The 16715-nt window shown below is 41.4% G+C and overlaps 2 protein-coding genes across 2 annotated transcripts; both read right to left on the reverse strand.

Annotated features, from left to right (window-relative positions):
- Positions 1-1713: 1713 nt before the first annotated feature.
- LOC139332654 (adhesion G-protein coupled receptor G1-like) lies at positions 1714-11190 on the reverse strand. Its single transcript, XM_070964715.1, has 12 exons — positions 11056-11190; positions 10760-10814; positions 9504-9591; positions 7388-7516; positions 6810-6968; positions 6660-6714; positions 6466-6557; positions 5523-5641; positions 4348-4628; positions 2749-2851; positions 2324-2628; positions 1714-2234 (listed from the first exon to the last, which is right to left on the reverse strand). The coding sequence occupies exons 1-12, from the start codon at positions 11111-11113 to the stop codon at positions 2119-2121; spliced, it is 1560 nt and encodes a 519-aa protein (XP_070820816.1). The 5' UTR covers positions 11114-11190; the 3' UTR covers positions 1714-2118.
- Positions 11191-11952: 762 nt separating this feature from the next.
- On the reverse strand, positions 11953-14756 carry LOC139331822 (adhesion G-protein coupled receptor G2-like). The gene is made up of 6 exons (XM_070963458.1): positions 14640-14756; positions 14328-14443; positions 13764-14032; positions 13353-13458; positions 12250-12566; positions 11953-12120 (listed from the first exon to the last, which is right to left on the reverse strand). The coding sequence occupies exons 1-6, from the start codon at positions 14754-14756 to the stop codon at positions 11963-11965; spliced, it is 1083 nt and encodes a 360-aa protein (XP_070819559.1). The 3' UTR covers positions 11953-11962.
- Between the last annotated feature and the right edge of the window lie 1959 nt (positions 14757-16715).

Consider the following 16715-nt stretch of genomic DNA (forward strand, 5'->3'; position numbering starts at 1 on the left):
AATGACTTACAATTTGACAACAATATAATCAAGATGATGATGATGATGATGATGATGATTATTATTTATAGTATATGATCTTTTTAAACAATATTTTGAGAGTATCATTTCATTTTAGTATGCCAAACCCAGCTGACAGGCACAACAGCCCATAACTTCATTTCAGACACCTTTAATGTCAGTTTAAGGGGATTCGTTCATTTCATGGCCTGTTAATTAAATGAGGAAACAGACTAATCACCATATTACAGCTGGATGTGACAGGAGGGAAACTTAATGAACTGACCTAGTCTTGCCAAACAGCTGCAGTGGTTTTAAAATGCTCTGTCCACATTCTGTGTATATCAGAAGGCAACAGGGCCCAACGACTAGTCACTGTATCGATAGGAGAAAAAGATTGTGTGCCTCTTGCTCTCAGGGTGTTCTCATATGACCAGTTTAACTGTGTGAACACGTGGAGCCACACTGACAAGAGCACTCACATGTTATTAGAAATTCCTCAGAACGACAGCCGGGCTGCAGTCAACACAGGTATAAGAAATATATGAAGAAAAACTGAAACTTGTCTGGAAATTTTCAGGAATAGTGGATGACAGCTCTGCACACACACAGCAGAGTGTGTTTCACTCTTTATAAACAACCAGCTGTATCATATTTCAATGAAACATTTCCAATGAGAAATAAACACCTGTGGACAATCACTCCAAATAAGTTTAGCTAATATTCTAATAATCCAACATGAACATTTTTCTGAAAGCATTCAAGAATTCGGTGTTGACATTGTTATTTCACAGCTTCAGTTTTAGCTTTGTCAACACTCTGCTCCCTCTGTCTGGATGTGTTCAGCTCTCCTGTCACCATACTGTGGACACAACTTCTGCAAAAAGGGCAGCACTGAAAGCTGGAGAATCAGTAGAAGATGCCAGAAGAGCCCTGTTTGTAAAAACATTTTAGTGCTTTCATTGCTGAATTTTCAGTTCAGACACTCAGCTGAAAAGGAAGCCTCAGACGAAGCAGAGCCAGGAGAGGATCCCTGTGACATCTGTGCTGGGATCAGCACTCGTGTAAAAAGGTGCTCACTGAGCCTGAGGATGTGTACAAAGCACAATGAACTCATAGAGCTGTTCTGCAAGACTTATCTACCTCACTTTCAATCATTTATCCCCTGCTGTTAGCTAACTGTTTGGACTTCCTTCCCCTAGATTTCTCAGACTCTCAGTCAGGACATGGTGTTCAGGTGTTAACAGCAGTGGATAATTTCATCATTTCTCTTTACCTTTCTACCGTTGCTGCTTTTTTAATTAGTTGAGCTGCTACATAATGTTCCCACATGTTTCTTGGCAATAAAGATAAAGTCTCAGATGTGGTAACGCACAGGACATACTGTGCTTCAGTTTCCATTCAAGTGGGAAATGATTCTTTTGGTTATAGAGCCACTCTTGGTTTTCATTTTCAGTCATATTTCCATTGATGCTTGTTACAGCTGGAGTGCATCACTTTACCCATGCTCATTTGTTCAAGTTTATTTAATCTATGCATCTTTACCGGTTTATCCTGCATATGGATAAATATGCAGGCCAGCTGTGCCCTCATTCAAATCTAATCTCATTTATGTTTTTTAATCCATGTAATAGTTGATTGACATGAGGTAGACATACTGTAAACATATACTGCATGTTAATCCAGGGGACATACAATAACACAATCAGATGTCTGGAAGTATGTGACTTCAATTTATTTAAATTTAATCTTTTTTTTTTTTGGTACAAAGTTTCTGTGTTGTTCTATCTCTGGTTTCTACTGTATGAGTATTTATTTCCTATGTTTTGGTAATCAGTGTTGGTTTATTAGGAAGAAAGTGCAGTCATTTCCGTTTTTATGGCTGAATAAATTGAACCTTGGACCTTGGATAGCCAGCAGATGGCACTCATGTGCCACATCCAGGTTGCAGTGCACCAGCAGCACATTTACTGTTCATGATGCATGATTTTTCTTTATTAAAAGAAGGTGCAAGATATTAGAAAATTAAATCCTTGTTAGTTATTATTTAACTGCATACCAGAGTCCAGTAAACACCTAATATAGGCAATGGATAACACATTTCTTTTTGCTGTGATATCAATTATTGAAACTGGTCATCATCATTTTCTGAGAGGAAGGGTCTCTGACGGAGGAGTTGTTGTCAGATTGAGACTTGCAGGTCAAAGCCAAGGACCACAGGAACATAAATACACCTGAGATGAAAGAAGAAAGGATGTGAACTCTTCCAGGAAATCATAAATGCACAGCTTGTACTGTATGTGAGGATCATGCACATACTGACCCTGCAAGGAGTTTAGTATCGTGAATACATAGATCCCAGTGAGGGAGATGTAGGTGGTGCTTGTTAACCCCCAAGGCAAGCCCAGCACACAGCTGAGGCCCAGCACTGTGGCACAGTCTTTCCACAACCTGCTCCCTTTCTCTTTGTCCATCTTCTTCCAGCCACTGTCTCTCCTTACCTCCCAGAGCTTGAACACCACCAGCCCCAGCATGCAGGAATTATACAGTATCACCAGGCACGGGAAGGCCACGGTAGTGATGTAGCTGACTAAAAGCCTCTGTGGGAACTGGCTGCTCATCCAGCACCTGCAGGTTAATGAAACACAAAGCAAAAATTGAAATGGGAATCAATAAAACAGAGTACAGTTAGAATCAGTCTGTGTGGCTGAACGGTTAAAATCCTAACAACACATCTTGGTTTCTTACATCTGCACTGTTGAATTGTGGTTGTTGCCATCCCTCAGGTCCAGGCTGAATTTGCCATAAACGCCAACAATCCCACAAACCATTACAGTCAATGTAGGGAGACCTGCATAAAGACAAGACAGAGAATTCACTTCAACACGTCCTGACTCTGGTCAAAGCTGCCGGTGGGAGCACTTTGTTACACTGCTGTCAAAAAATAAGCTGCTGGTGCCATTGATGGTGTCTTTGTTTAAAGGGTAAGACTGGTGACATTCTGTATTTTTCATTTTGTCAACAAACCCCATTACGATCAACACCAACAGTGAATTGATCCTGCCAAAAGTTACTGACTGCATCGCCAAAGCCTGATATAGTGTGTTTGTCTGTGAGACGGAGCCTCAGCAACAAAAAGAAAAACAATTCAAAATGCATCAAGGAGCCACACCAGAGCGCCAGGTCACATATTTCTTCATTACACAACCATCTGTCATTAATTTGGACCTGACCCCACATACACCAGCACGCTACTTCCTCCTTTGAGTAAGGCTTGCTAAAAACTACAGCACACAGCTCTTTTAGGAAATGATTTACAGCTTCATTAGGGACCGAGGGGTCTGAGAGCCACAGCGTAGGGGAGTCACAAAGCACTGAGACAGACTAATGTATTGTTGGTTTGACATTCTTGACAATAATGTCAAGACATCAACAACAAGAAAGAAGATGGAGAATATTGGCAGCCTTATCCTTTAAAGACACATTTTCAGGGATGTGCACTGTGTACACAGTCCACAGGGCCCCACTACAGGAGAGGTGGATAAGATTCTGTAGGTAATGATGCAGGAGCCCCCACAGAGCAGTCGCTTCAAGTTTTATTCTTAAGCAGAGACCGCAGGACTGCTTGTATGTGAAAACTGTCGCTCATAGCGATGAACCCACAGGGATTACCACCAATGCTGCACTTCCTCTTAGCTCTATAGAGTGCTCATTGTTAGGTTTTGAGGCCTGTAACTTCACTGTTTCACTCTCACCTCTCGGCTCAGCAGGCAGCTGATTTCACTCATTATACGCTACCTGTCGAGCAGTAAACGTCACAGAGACAAAAGTTAACAACAAGCAAACATTTCCCTCCAGAGTTAGTGGAAGGGAGTGAGTATCAGGACAAAAATGTGACTCCAAATGAATGATGATGTCCTTCCTGGTCTGCTGGATGTATTTTAAGCAACCTGTTTGCTATCAGGTTGGTCAGTTTACAGTTTGCTTCTGCTGCCCCAAGTGGCCAAAAGATATATTGCAGGTTTAAAGCCCTTCAGACTTCAGTTGATGTTGAGGATTGGTGGAGCATATGACCAAACAAATCTGAAGCCAATAAAATGACCACAGACACACTGAGACACAATGAATGTTGGGCCTTCAGGGTGTGTGGCCTGGTGCCTGCTTCATCGTGATGCCTCTGTATCTGCAAGCAAACTAATACTGGAACCACAGAACGGGGGAGAAAAAGAGAGTATTACAATATAAAAACATTTACATTTACATTGCTGTTAGCCACTAATGTTCCCACAATTCAAAAATAATTGAAGACTTTTTAATTTGACAGAAACACTGTCTCAGTCCACTCACCCCATCCCACCAAGCTGAGTTTGAGCAAGTATTTCCTGACGTAGATGTTGAAGACTCTGACTAGGAGGAGGTAGAGGTGGAATCCTTCCAGAGCCATCCAGGTGAAGGTGGCCAACAGGGACCAGTGTAAACAGAGACCCAGACCCTGACAAATCCAGCCTTCCTCACTCTCCTTCAGCAGCCACTCCCAGAGGCTGCACAGCAGGAAGCTCAGGTGGAGGCAGAGCAGCGCCCCTGTTAGTTGCATATGCACACCGATGGCCTTCTCTGGACGCCGCCGTCTGAGAGAGAAACAGCATACAGGATATTATGTTATTGGTCTTGCCCGTTTATCTGATACAATATCACATCTGTCAGTCAAACACATCTCATCCAATCAGTTTTGATGTTGCCGTGGCTTCTGGTTAACACTGCTTTGTTCATTCTGTGCAGGCTGACTGGCTTTGTGCCACAGTGACTTCAGACTTTGTCCTGATTCTGCTTTCATTGATTTTTCTATCATATAGTATTTATAGTGAAGGAAAGCATAAAGGGAGGGGTAGGCATTTTCTCTGGATGTGTAAGTACCTGAACATCATTTTTCTCTTTACTGTTTTGAAGCTTACCCCCGATAGGAGGTTAACCTCATGCTTTGCCTGCAAATGTGTAGAGTGAGTTATGTTGACTGTGGTTCTTGCCACATGCCAGTCTTACATGCGGCACATCAAACTGCAGCCGTGTGAACACAGACAACAACGCAAGAGTTAAGAATTAGTTTTCAACACCACTGGCTTTTAACCAGAATGAATGTCATCATGTTTGCATGCAACTTGTAAATAACTTTTGATCCACATGACTGTGGGGTGCCACACTGGAACAACTAAAATGTCCCAGATGTATAAAGAGAAACAGGGTCAACTTGGTCGCAGATCATTATCATTATGAGAAAAACAAGAAAGCTGATTCTCAAGCTGTGTATAAATATGTCTGCCCTGTGGTTTAACTTGTACAGGAAGAAAACACTGCTGTTCGATGAAATGAAACAAATAATTTGCGGCTTGTTCAGTCACTTGACGAAAAAACGACTGAACATGTCATCTTTGTTAAGAATAATATAAAAGATATTTTATGATATTTTAAAATAATTCACCCCAGACTAGTGGAAATAATTATTTCAAGTCAACCAGAAAACTCACTGTAGAAATATACAGATGATCAAGCTGTTGATCGTGAAGAAGACGGAGAGAGCTGATCCAATGTAGGTGATGTAGGTGAGGGTCACAGCATTACTTTTCCCAACTGATAACACAGGGTTCTGCAAGAGAAAAAAAGATGGAACAAAAATTCAAAAACAATAAAATGTATTTTACCAAGTTTAACAGGTTTTATGCACATTTTAAGTCTTGTCAAAGTGCGTAAGACAAATGCCTGAAATTCTTAATTTTGTAAACCAATTATGTACCCAAGTGACAAAATGTACCTTCAGTGTTAACAATGACCTGTAAGAACTGTTGAGCTGCAGTCTGTGTGCTATGTCAGGCTGAACTGACCACTCATCAAGCCTCATCTTTCCACTGACGTATGCTGCTATGCCTGTCAAGCTTACTGTTCATCAAGTATGCACTTGATGGCTACTGTGCTGGAAGATGAAGCTAAAGTTGCATGTTGTAGCCAGGCAGCATCTCACCTGCCTATCCAGGCAGAAGAAACAAAAATAAAGACTAGGGCACAGGTGCTATCTGATATTATCCAGGACCAGCTTCCACACATCAGGGAAGAACCACACAGTGATTGTGCTGGTCTGGCTTTTTAAAAATGGACCCTGTAATCCTGTAAACTCAGTTAGCAAATTATACACTGCTTGGCTTTGGAAGTAAGGCTTGGTTGGTAGGCAGTAAAGTGATTAGACATGCATGCTAACGTTTGCAGCTTACATTAGGGAGGATAAACACTGTGTTTAATCTGTTCTTTTTACTTCTGCTGTTGTGTATTGCTGTTGGAAAGGCCCACTATGGCCCATTGTGAGCCTGTTTGAGTGAAAACATCCTGTAAGGGCAAATTATTTGATCATTTATTATCATTTGGCATGTGGCTGTTCAAAGAATACTGAAAGAAAATGTTCTGTAGAAAGATTTTTACCACAAGCACAGCAAAGAAGCTCAGGTGGTTGCAGCTGCAGATAAATTCAGTTCCAGTGTCATTGGTATCACATCCATCTGTGCTCCAATGTCCTAAAAACACATAAAGTGGATAAATCTCAGTTAATCTGTTTGGGGTTTTTTCTTTTTGAGGGAACAAAAATACTGCGGGCTGGCACGCTGTATGTAGCCCACCTGTTCCATCCTCCAGCCAGGACTCCTGCCAAAACACACAAGTCCCATCTTCCACCTGAAACATATTCAAAAGCATGTTCAAAATCAGAGGAAAGCAGATTGTTACTTTTTTAAAGTGAAATATGAGCAAAGCTGGTTTTATCATTCTACCTGTTTGTTGTGTTTGAAGGTTAATTTGACAGGTTTTGAGAGGTTTGTAACAGGGTGGTTCCCTGCCCTCACTGCCAGGACAGCCTCTCCCAGAATAGTGCCTTGCCTGTGAACAGGCAAGGCTGCTCTTCCCCTTCCTCTTCCTGGAGGGGGACTCAGCTGTAATGACAGAGGTTTCAGAAGGGACACATGACATTGGGTTGGGTTGAGGTTAGTCCAATTCCAAAACATGTAGAAGAATTGCAACATTAGTTACAGTATCAAGCTTTCCTTGATTTTCATAGTTTACAAGGGATGACTGCGAGCATGCAGAGTTCATGGAAATCAATGCAAATCAGAGGAAAGTGCTGCACATTATTACACAGAGGTAGCTAACTTGGAGTAGAAGCCAGTGTCATGTACAAAAACATTAAGGTCCTCATCCATATACTTCCTCCTGAATTGCAGATCCTTTTGCACAGTCAGATTTCCAAAAGCTAAAAACGCTCCTACTTCCCTTTATCTACGTGTCCATTGTAACTAGTATTGAATTAATAAGGGCAAGAGATCCCAGATTGTATACCACTGGAACTACTGACCTGGAAGAAAGTGCTGTTGATCACAGTGGCCACCAGCAGTACCTCGTCCTCAGACACAGCTCCTCTGCTTCTTTGGAGAGCTGAGGGTGGGATGTGAACCCTGTGATGAAGAGTGGGACTCACTTCAGCCTAAAAACCACAAGTACACACAAACACATGCAAAACATTTACTCATGTTTCGGGATCCATCCATCCATTATCTATACCGCCTATCCCTTTCGGGGTTGCGGGGGGCTGGAGCCTATCCCAGCTACAATGGGCGAGAGGCGGGGTACACCCTGAACCGGTCGCCAGCCGATTGCAGGGCCACATGCAAGGACAAACAAACATTCACACTCACACTCACACCTACGGACAATTTAGAGTCATCAATTAACCTAATGAGCATGTTTTTGGTCTGTGGGAGGAAGCCGGAGTACCCGGAGAGAACCCACGCATGCACGGGAAGAACATGCAAACTTCACACAGAAAGGCCCCGCCTGATCCAGGGATCGAACCGGCAACCTTCTTGCTGTGAGGCACGCGCACTACCTGCTGCGCCACCGTGCAGCCCATGTTTCGGGATATCTGTGTTTAACTGTTAATTTGTGAACTACAAATGTATGCACATATACCTGTTGATTAGTTCATTTGCACTTCAGTCTGATGCCACCCACCCAGTTCGTGTGCCATGTAACTGAGACCCAGATGCTGCCAAACAGTGTGGTAGCGAGTGAGGGATTCAACCAGCTAGTTTAGTACCTTGAGCCTGAGTACGTTATGCCACTGAGAGCTACTGTGACTAAACATGTTTAAAAGACTTTGAGAAGAAGGATGAGCTAAAAGTCAAGCTAACAAGGGCAGACAAGCTAGCTTAGACCATCAACTGCTAGACAGCTCTCACAAACCAAAGCTGCGTCACAACTGGGCTGGAATTTTTCCCATTTGTCAACGACATTGAAATCTGTCAGGAGACACATGCTCCTCAGCACAGAATTAACCAGATAGTTGCCGGTTAAAAGCTGCTGGGCTAAAACAAAATTAACCAAAACAGCTAACTCTCCAGCTCACGTCACCAGCATCTCGTATTGTGGCCAACCTCTACATGGAAGATGCAGACAGCAGAGCCCTGAACTCCTTCACAAGAACACCAAGCCACCGGTTCAGATATGTGGATGACAAACTCAGAACCAGGAGATGCAAGTCTAGAGTCAAGAGAAGGAGCACAAACACCTGAGGATACATTTAAAGGTTGTGGATACCCTAAGTGAGCTTTTGTGAAAACAGCTACAACACCAGAACACCAACACTGCAGGTGGTGAAGAATTTTGGGCCAAAAACAAACAAACAAACAAAAAAAAAAACCCCACTGACACTGCTCCACCTGAAAGTCCACACTCCCAAACACATGAAAAGCAATCTAGTGTATCCAGTCCAATCCAGTAAGGAATGCACAGACTTGTATATCAGGGAAACTAAACAACCATTAAACAACAGCATGGCTCAGGACAGCAGGGCCAACACCTCAGGTCAAGACAGCTTACCTACACCTGAAAGGGACACTCAGTTGAGGACAATACTGTACTTATTTTGGATAGGGAGGAGAGATAGTTTGAAAGATAAGTAAAGGAGACTATTAACGGAAAAATAGAGAAACCAACAGTCCGTCAACAGTGGAGGAGGTCTATGACACCACTTGTCCCACACCTACAATGCACCCCCTCACAGGAGACGTGACAAACATTCAGACTTGGCTTCATGTGACAGCTCTAATGACTGTTGCTCATACCCTGCCCCAGATGACTCCAACAACTTCTATTATTCTATTACCAGCCAAGAGGTATCAATGACTTTGATAATGACCCAGCAGAGGTTAAACACCTGGGACTCCCCACCAGTCAGTTAGAGCTGAAGAAACCTCTTGGATAAGAGGCGAAACATTTTCAAGTCTCTACAACCAAGTCCAGTTGCCTTTGTTCAACCCTCCTTGGAAGACCATGATCTGGATGACTGAGAATCTTCTTTGACAGTGAGACTAACATCCTGAAAAGAAGTGTACATGTATGTACATGATGGAGACAACAAAAATAATTTTATTTTACCGAGAACTGGTTGAAAAAATAAAATATGGCCTCACCTCTTGAGACGAAGTCACCCTCAGACGAATGAAGTTTGGTGCAAAACGGCCTCTGAGTCCACAGGTTGCAATTCTGTCCTCATAACACCTACCAACACATTTCAGTATTTCACCAATCCAAGTTATGAGAGTCATACAGTATACTGTAACTACTTTAATAAGTATTAGTTTTAGCTGAACAAACACTACTAAGCTGTCTTTAGGGGATTTTCAATAGCACAACTGACATTTTAATGATTATTTTACAAAGTCATTTATTTATGGATTGAGACAGTTGTACACCATTTCGGCTAGCAAAGCCATTTCAAAACACTGTTTGTAAAGAGAAATAAAATGAAATGCACAGTCACGTGCATTTAGCTCCTAACCCTTACACACTGTTCAGGTCAAATTTGGCTCCTTTGGCTCCTGACATTTGACAGCAGTAAAAACATCCTAAATATTATTCTTTTTGCTTGAAAAAGACAAATTACTCTGATATCTACTGAAATGGATGTTAGATCCTACAGTGAGGAAAATGGTGTTTGGAGGGAATCCCTAATTCCTGTGTATATCTTTATGGGACTGTATCGGCAGTAGTGAGCTGAGGGGGGACCCTGTCACTGTCACCAGAACTGCCTGCGTTCCCAACACAGTTGGACATTTTCCTCCCACTGCTACAAGTTTTACAAAGACTAGTTTTCCAGACTAGTTGTTTGTGAAATGTTCATGTTGAATCAATAGTTAATAGTTATAATTAGATAACATGATATCACAGCGAGGACAATGTTTGGTGTTTGTAACATTATAAATGGTTACATAATCAAGCCCACAGTTCTCAAAATGCTCTTCCTATTTTGTTTTCACCAAATATATTCAAATCATTATGACTGTTATGTTTTTCATGTCTTAGGTAAAATAGGCAGGACATGATATTGTGTAATAGTAGATGCTTTTCTCCAAAAACGAGTGACAAAAATAAACTCTCTGTGCTCTCTAAAAAGCTAATTAAGGATTATTGCCCATTTGTTAATGTCATAGGCTATTTATACATTCTAAAGAGATGTGTGATTAAATGTCGGTGTAATAGGATTTTTGGGCTGGGTCAAAATTGACCTGGAACCTGTGCTTCTTTTGTTTCAGGGTCTCACAATCATGTCAGAGAGACCGCAGGGAAAAACCACAGTTATTCGTCAGTATAGGACAAAGATGTATTCCCCTTCAAAAAGAGATATTAAGGTCTACAGCATCAGCTTATAATCCACTGAATGACTCACCTGGTCCAGGAGACATTGCCTTGTTTACACTCATAGATGACATCTTCACAGAAGTCTGTCAGAGTACCGGAAAAAGAAAGTGACGCAGTCAAAGATACTACAAGGTATGGATGGACAGACTGGATAGAGGTCAGCGGAATGAGAGAAAACTACAAATGACTGATGTCAGCAGAGACAGGATTTTCTGTTTTTTCCATAACTCTTAGACCATCACTTACTCTGTGGGTTTTAGTGTTGCACAGCTGGTAAGAATCCCTAGCAGAGGATGTATTAACAATAAACACAAGTGAACTCACCATGAGCTTGGGTCTTAGATAACCAGACGAGCGTGACAACAGACAGAGTAATCCACATGGTGCCTCGCTGTTCTTCAAACTCCTCAACGCTGTTACAGTCCTGTGGACAGCATTGCTCTGCTGAATGGAAGTTTGCTTAATGAGGTGAGGAGGGAGTTTCACATCTACATACGTAACATCATAATGGTGGAGCGGGGGTGAGTTACTGACAGACAGGAAGTGATTCATATTAGATGTGTTTCAAAGGGTGCTTTAATGATCCACTTCTTTTGAGCTGCTGAATTTGGTTTTCATAGTGATCTCCTTGATATATCTGATGTGCCCATGAGAGATTAAAATGTCACATTGTGTATTTATAGATTGCTGTGGGAGAGCCCTCTGAAGCCAGGCTCTCATCATTTATTTATTTTAAAGTTATTAGTGAAAAAAGGAAACTCCACCACTCACTATGTGACTCTGGGTGTTCATAGAAATGAAACGATGTGAATATTTTACTATGACTAAATCTCCGTTAGATGAGAGCTTTAAGAAAAGGGGAACTTGGCCAAATGTTACAGCTTCCCAACAGACGCAAGAAAAAACGTCAAGTCACAATGGTCAACTGACACAACTGGAAGTGAAACTCAGAGCGGCACAGTCCTCTGAAGTTGGCAGCACTTAGAAGGAAAGGAAAATGTAATTCACCCTCAGATTATCTGTAGATTCTTTATTATATGTCTGAATTATTCAAAGCTATGCATATTCAAGGATGGTACGTGACTTTATTTAAGAAGGTGTACAATATTCAACAGTACGTTAGTGAAGGAAACAGCTGAAATCTGAAGCTAAAGAGTGTGAGGACAGTTTAACAGAGAACAATGTTTTCATTAAAGATGCTATGATACATGAAGGGGGTTTCTATCAATGATTACTTCTGGGCTTTATCGTCCAGACTAATGGCAGGCAAGGCGGTCGAATCAGAACTGATTCCTGAGGTCTTCACAGGAGTTGAAGTCATTCTGTCATCCATATTTCTCTTCCTCTGCTTCTGGGCTGACAGACAGATCCACAGGAAGATAAAGAAACCTTGACAAAGAGACAATGTGAGTTAGAAGCAAGTAAAAAAGAATTTGAAGGGACGTAGAGATAAACCTGGACAAATAAACAGGTTAAAAACACTTCAGAGACAGACAGTAGTCAGAACGGACGGCAGACCTTGCATGGAGTTGAGGATGCAGAAAAGGTAGAGGATGGGGTAGTTGACATATCCTGAGCCCAGGAAGGCCAGGCCCCAGGTGGTCCCCAACAGGCAGGTAAGACCTAACACAGTGAGGCTACTCCTGCAGGACTCACTGAACCTCACCAGGTCCCTCGTGGTCTTTCCCTCAGACACTGCCCCAAGCTTTGACACTTGTTTCATTTTAAAGATGCCCGAGGCCACTGCTATCAATATGCCGGTATTGAAGATGAACATAAGGGTGAAATACACCAAGTTCAAGGAGTAGAAGAAGGTGTCATCTGTGATCCAGCAGCTGTGGGACAGGCAGGACACCGAAAGGACTCTCAGCACATAGTTTCACGACATAGCAGAAAAGACATATCATCTCCGTACATACAGGGTTCATACAGACCAGTACATACAAAGATTCAGAGCATTATCAGAAATGTTTTAAGTTACAATTCTTGAGATTTTTATGAAATCAAACCCTGTTTTCGATTCTCTTCATTGTTGGTATATTTTCAGCAGGAGCCATTCAGTGTATTTCCACTCTGTATTTACCTCTTTGTATAACAGCCTTCATTGTTGGCAGAGTCTGCCTGTCCTTGCAGGATTCAGTTTGTCTTTACATGCACATTTACTGTTTCTTATTGCAGTAAACTGCACTTGATGTCACCATCCGTACCAAGGAGCATCACCAAATGAACCAAGACTATAATTTGATGGTCTTTTCACACAAATTTGTGCTTACATTTAAGTTTTTGTGTGATATACAGCACATCGTATAATTCAGGGGTTTGATCATGTACATGATGTCCATGTATATATGTACGCATGCTTGTCATGGGCAGAATAATCTGTACACATATCATCTATATGAAGTGAAAGAACAACTTCCACTAAAACTGTACTGAAATGATCTTTAAGGCAAATAAACAAAGGGTGATCATGTAGAAAGTATATAAATGACACATTTTCCTTTTCTCTTTGATTGACCAGATCTTGATGTAAAAAAAAAGGAATTGTTTGGTTTTTGGATTCCGATTGTTGAAATGGATCGTGTCCGTTGTCTCACTGAAACCAGTTAGGAGTTACTTACATGGCATTAGTGTGGTTAGTATTGGCCATGGTCACTTGTTTAGGTCCATAAAACTGTTTTAAGTCTGTCACTCCCAAAGAGACTGCCACGATTACACAAGGGATCCCTGAGAATCACGCATGCACAGACACACGAAGAACACGAGAAGAAACAACAAGAAAAGCATCATATGCTATCCACATGCAATAACCATGCTCCGGTCATGGTCAGGCTAGCCTCTGTTTCAGCAGCTTTCTGTGCAGCGCTGCCTCACAGGACTTCCTTGCAAAAGGCTTCTTTGAATAGCATTTCTTCAACACTGAAAGATGTTCCTGGGGTTTCCTGTTCTAAGTTACACTGGTGTCATCATGTGAGTCATCACACACCACATCAGTATGTAGTAAATACAGCTGAAGCTCCTGCAGCACTCACCCCATCCAGCAAGAGACAGTTTGAGCATGTAGTGTTTGTAGTAGGTGTTGAACACTTTTATCAGCAGTAGATAGAGGTGAAGTGCCTCTATGGCCATCCAGGTGAAACAGCAGAGCAGGGAGTAATGAATGAGCGCTGCGACAAACACGCACACCCAGTCTGGCTTCACCGTGGCCCCCCACTCGTTCATCATGAAGGTTGAATTGAGCAGAAACAAGGCCCCGCTCAGAGACACATGGATTGACATGGAGTAATCTGTTCCGTGGTTTCTGAGGAAGAGAAAGGAGAACAGTCCACAGGGCATATGACAATCACAAAGACACAGTGTTTGGTTGCGCCATTTCTCACTACGTAACTGCATTATGATCATATAACACAAAATACAAAGAAATATTTTAGAAGATAATGAATCCTCGCTTACAGAGCTGCACAGAGCAAAAATAAAATAAAAATAAAAACAAAACAGAAATCCCTAATGTGAGAAAAATAACACAGAGACAGCCAGAAGTAGAAGTTGTTTCTTAGACGGGCTGCATGGAATGTGTAGAATACATGTATACCTACCGACTAAAGACGTATATCACAATGGACAAAGACGTGAAGAAGGCAGACAGGCCACAGCCAATGTAACTGATGTATGACAGTACTTCCCAGTGGACTTCTGCAATTGGTTCTCTCATCTGCACAAAAGACAGAAAAGTGGTAATGAAACTGGGTTCATACCAGCACTGTAGCAGTGCTGAATAAAGATGATCGGCAATACTATTGTTTTGACTATCTGTTGTATTCTTTACTTTCTGTGTGAAAGATGTCAAATGAATAAAAGCTTGATTAATTGGTGAATATATCATCAGACAGACAAGTGTGTCTCCTTACCAGCAAGACGGCAAATGGTGTTGCATGGTCACATTCACAAGCAATGTTCATTTCATTGCTCATTCCATAAGTCTCACAGCCATCTGTTTTCCACTGCCAATCTGGGGATGTGAACATTCTTACTTAGTTCACTTCAACGAGGTCTAATTCTGCTAATTCTCCGGCTCCTAACTCTCTAAGTTGCAAGATCAACAAGGTGCACATAACATCACCCTTAAACTTACACAGAAATCTTCTCTTAAATCAGTTAATGGCACATGTTTTAAAACATGCTCACACAACTATTAGGCAAAAATAGACTATGACAAAGTTAATCATAGTTTTTCTTTTGATGATTTGCTAATCTTGGACAACCTTGTAGATTTTTGTTGGAAATCTAAAACATACTGAAAACATGCTTTCATCAATTTGTCAGTGACTTAAAACATAGTAACAAGAATAATACTCATGTTTTTCTGTTTATCGTGCTGTAAGCAAGAATTGATATATACCTACCACAGTCGTCAAAATAGTGACACTGTAACCATGAGGCATTCTGTAAGAATACAAAAACATAGAACTATGCTGAGGCAATGAAACATCCACACATCGATACATCCTGCCTCATTAAAGAAGCTGAAGTCATCTCAGAAGACTCAACAAAATAAAAAATAAAAACTGAACAGTGGCACAATAGTACGACAAATCAAGTTAAATCAGTTCACTCCCTTGAAGTTACTAATTTAAAGGAACAAGCATGGAAATAATGCTCAAACTTCAAAAATGCCACTTTAGCAGTGAGGGCCACATGTCATGACCAAAATAGAGTCAAGTTGAATGTTAATGTGTAAACTCTGAGTCAGCCTAGAGGTCTGTCTCCAGCTGACGTTTCCATGTGACACATTTTAAAACGAGAACCCCGCAAAACGGTCTTAAATATGTACTTGATGGCTGCATCCATGACATAATGCTAAAAGACTGACGCTAAAGCTGCATGTCCCAGGCATAAAGTGTGTGACCGTCGTTCGTCCCATAGCACGGTATTAAAATAAACAACGTGCTTCACTTTTACAAGAGAAATGATTTGAGGATATGAGGAATAAGCCATGAGTGGAAAATGTGATGGCATCTAACGCCGTGTGAACTTCCCCAAAACAAACAGAGCAGGACTGAGCTGCTATGACTATAAATACTGATAGAACTTCTTCTCAGCTCACAGACGTATCCACAAACAGTGGATATGTCGGTCCTGAACAGGTATTTTGAATGTAACCCCAATAATAGCAATAACATGCCCATTGCCTTTGGGTGTAATGCTTAGTTACTACTGATAAGTTGGATACGTTAACATTTACTGCTTACATGAGAGCAGTTGAAGACAAAGGCTGTACACGACTTTGGAACTGCTGACTACAGACCACTGAGAATGCATCAGTGGTTTCAAATGTTTCTTCATAGGGGTGTGCTGTATGATAGGGTGGTCATCAAGGACAAACACGCTGCAACCAACAACACATTTATTTTGCAGTATGTTAGGCTAGGCTTCCGGTTTTGGAAAGCCAATAAAAATGACTAATGGCAAACCATGAATACTGTGCAGCCCCCCCTTATGGTCTAAAAAACTAAAATTATTTATGTGGATTTCCCAATTTTCCAGAAGATGAACATTTACCTGACCTGTTTTGTTGTATCACTTCACTGCAAATGTAACGTGAGTTGGAGCTAGTCTTCCTGGTATTTCTGTTGCTTTGGAATTCTAATGTTAAAAAAGAGGCCACCCCCCAAACTGATGAGATACAACCTCATACACAACCCGTCAACATGTTGAAACTTGACAGGCCTGACAGCCCTTGTTACAATTACTAACCTGTGATTAGACAATAGCTAAGGTCAGCACCCTCTATTTTTAGACCCACGGTTGACAATTAAAAAGAGATCAGAGTTGAAAACATTAAATCATGCATGCACAAACAGACTTACATTAATATCTGTGAGGGGAACAGTTTTGAAAGTCATCTTGATGGATGTCGTCAGATTATGAAGATAATGTCCCTCCAGTAGCTCTATCCTGATAACCATTGATGAGATATCTTCCTG

Source organism: Chaetodon trifascialis, chromosome 1, assembly GCF_039877785.1.
Source record: "Chaetodon trifascialis isolate fChaTrf1 chromosome 1, fChaTrf1.hap1, whole genome shotgun sequence".
NCBI lineage: Eukaryota > Metazoa > Chordata > Actinopteri > Chaetodontiformes > Chaetodontidae > Chaetodon > Chaetodon trifascialis.

Coding starts and splice junctions, on each gene's coding strand:
- LOC139332654 (XM_070964715.1), bottom strand. CDS start 11,113: ATGTGGATTACTCTGTCTGTTGTCACGCTCGTCTGGTTATCTAAGACC. Junction 10,815..11,055: donor ATCTAAGACCCAAGCTCATG/GTGAGTTCACTT, acceptor GTACTCTGACAG/ACTTCTGTGAAGATGTCATC. Junction 2,629..2,748: donor CACAATTCAACAGTGCAGAT/GTAAGAAACCAA, acceptor ATTAACCTGCAG/GTGCTGGATGAGCAGCCAGT.
- LOC139331822 (XM_070963458.1), bottom strand. CDS start 14,756: ATGTTCACATCCCCAGATTGGCAGTGGAAAACAGATGGCTGTGAGACT. Junction 14,444..14,639: donor CACCATTTGCCGTCTTGCTG/GTAAGGAGACAC, acceptor TCTTTTGTGCAG/ATGAGAGAACCAATTGCAGA. Junction 12,567..13,352: donor ACTAACCACACTAATGCCAT/GTAAGTAACTCC, acceptor CCTGTCCCACAG/CTGCTGGATCACAGATGACA.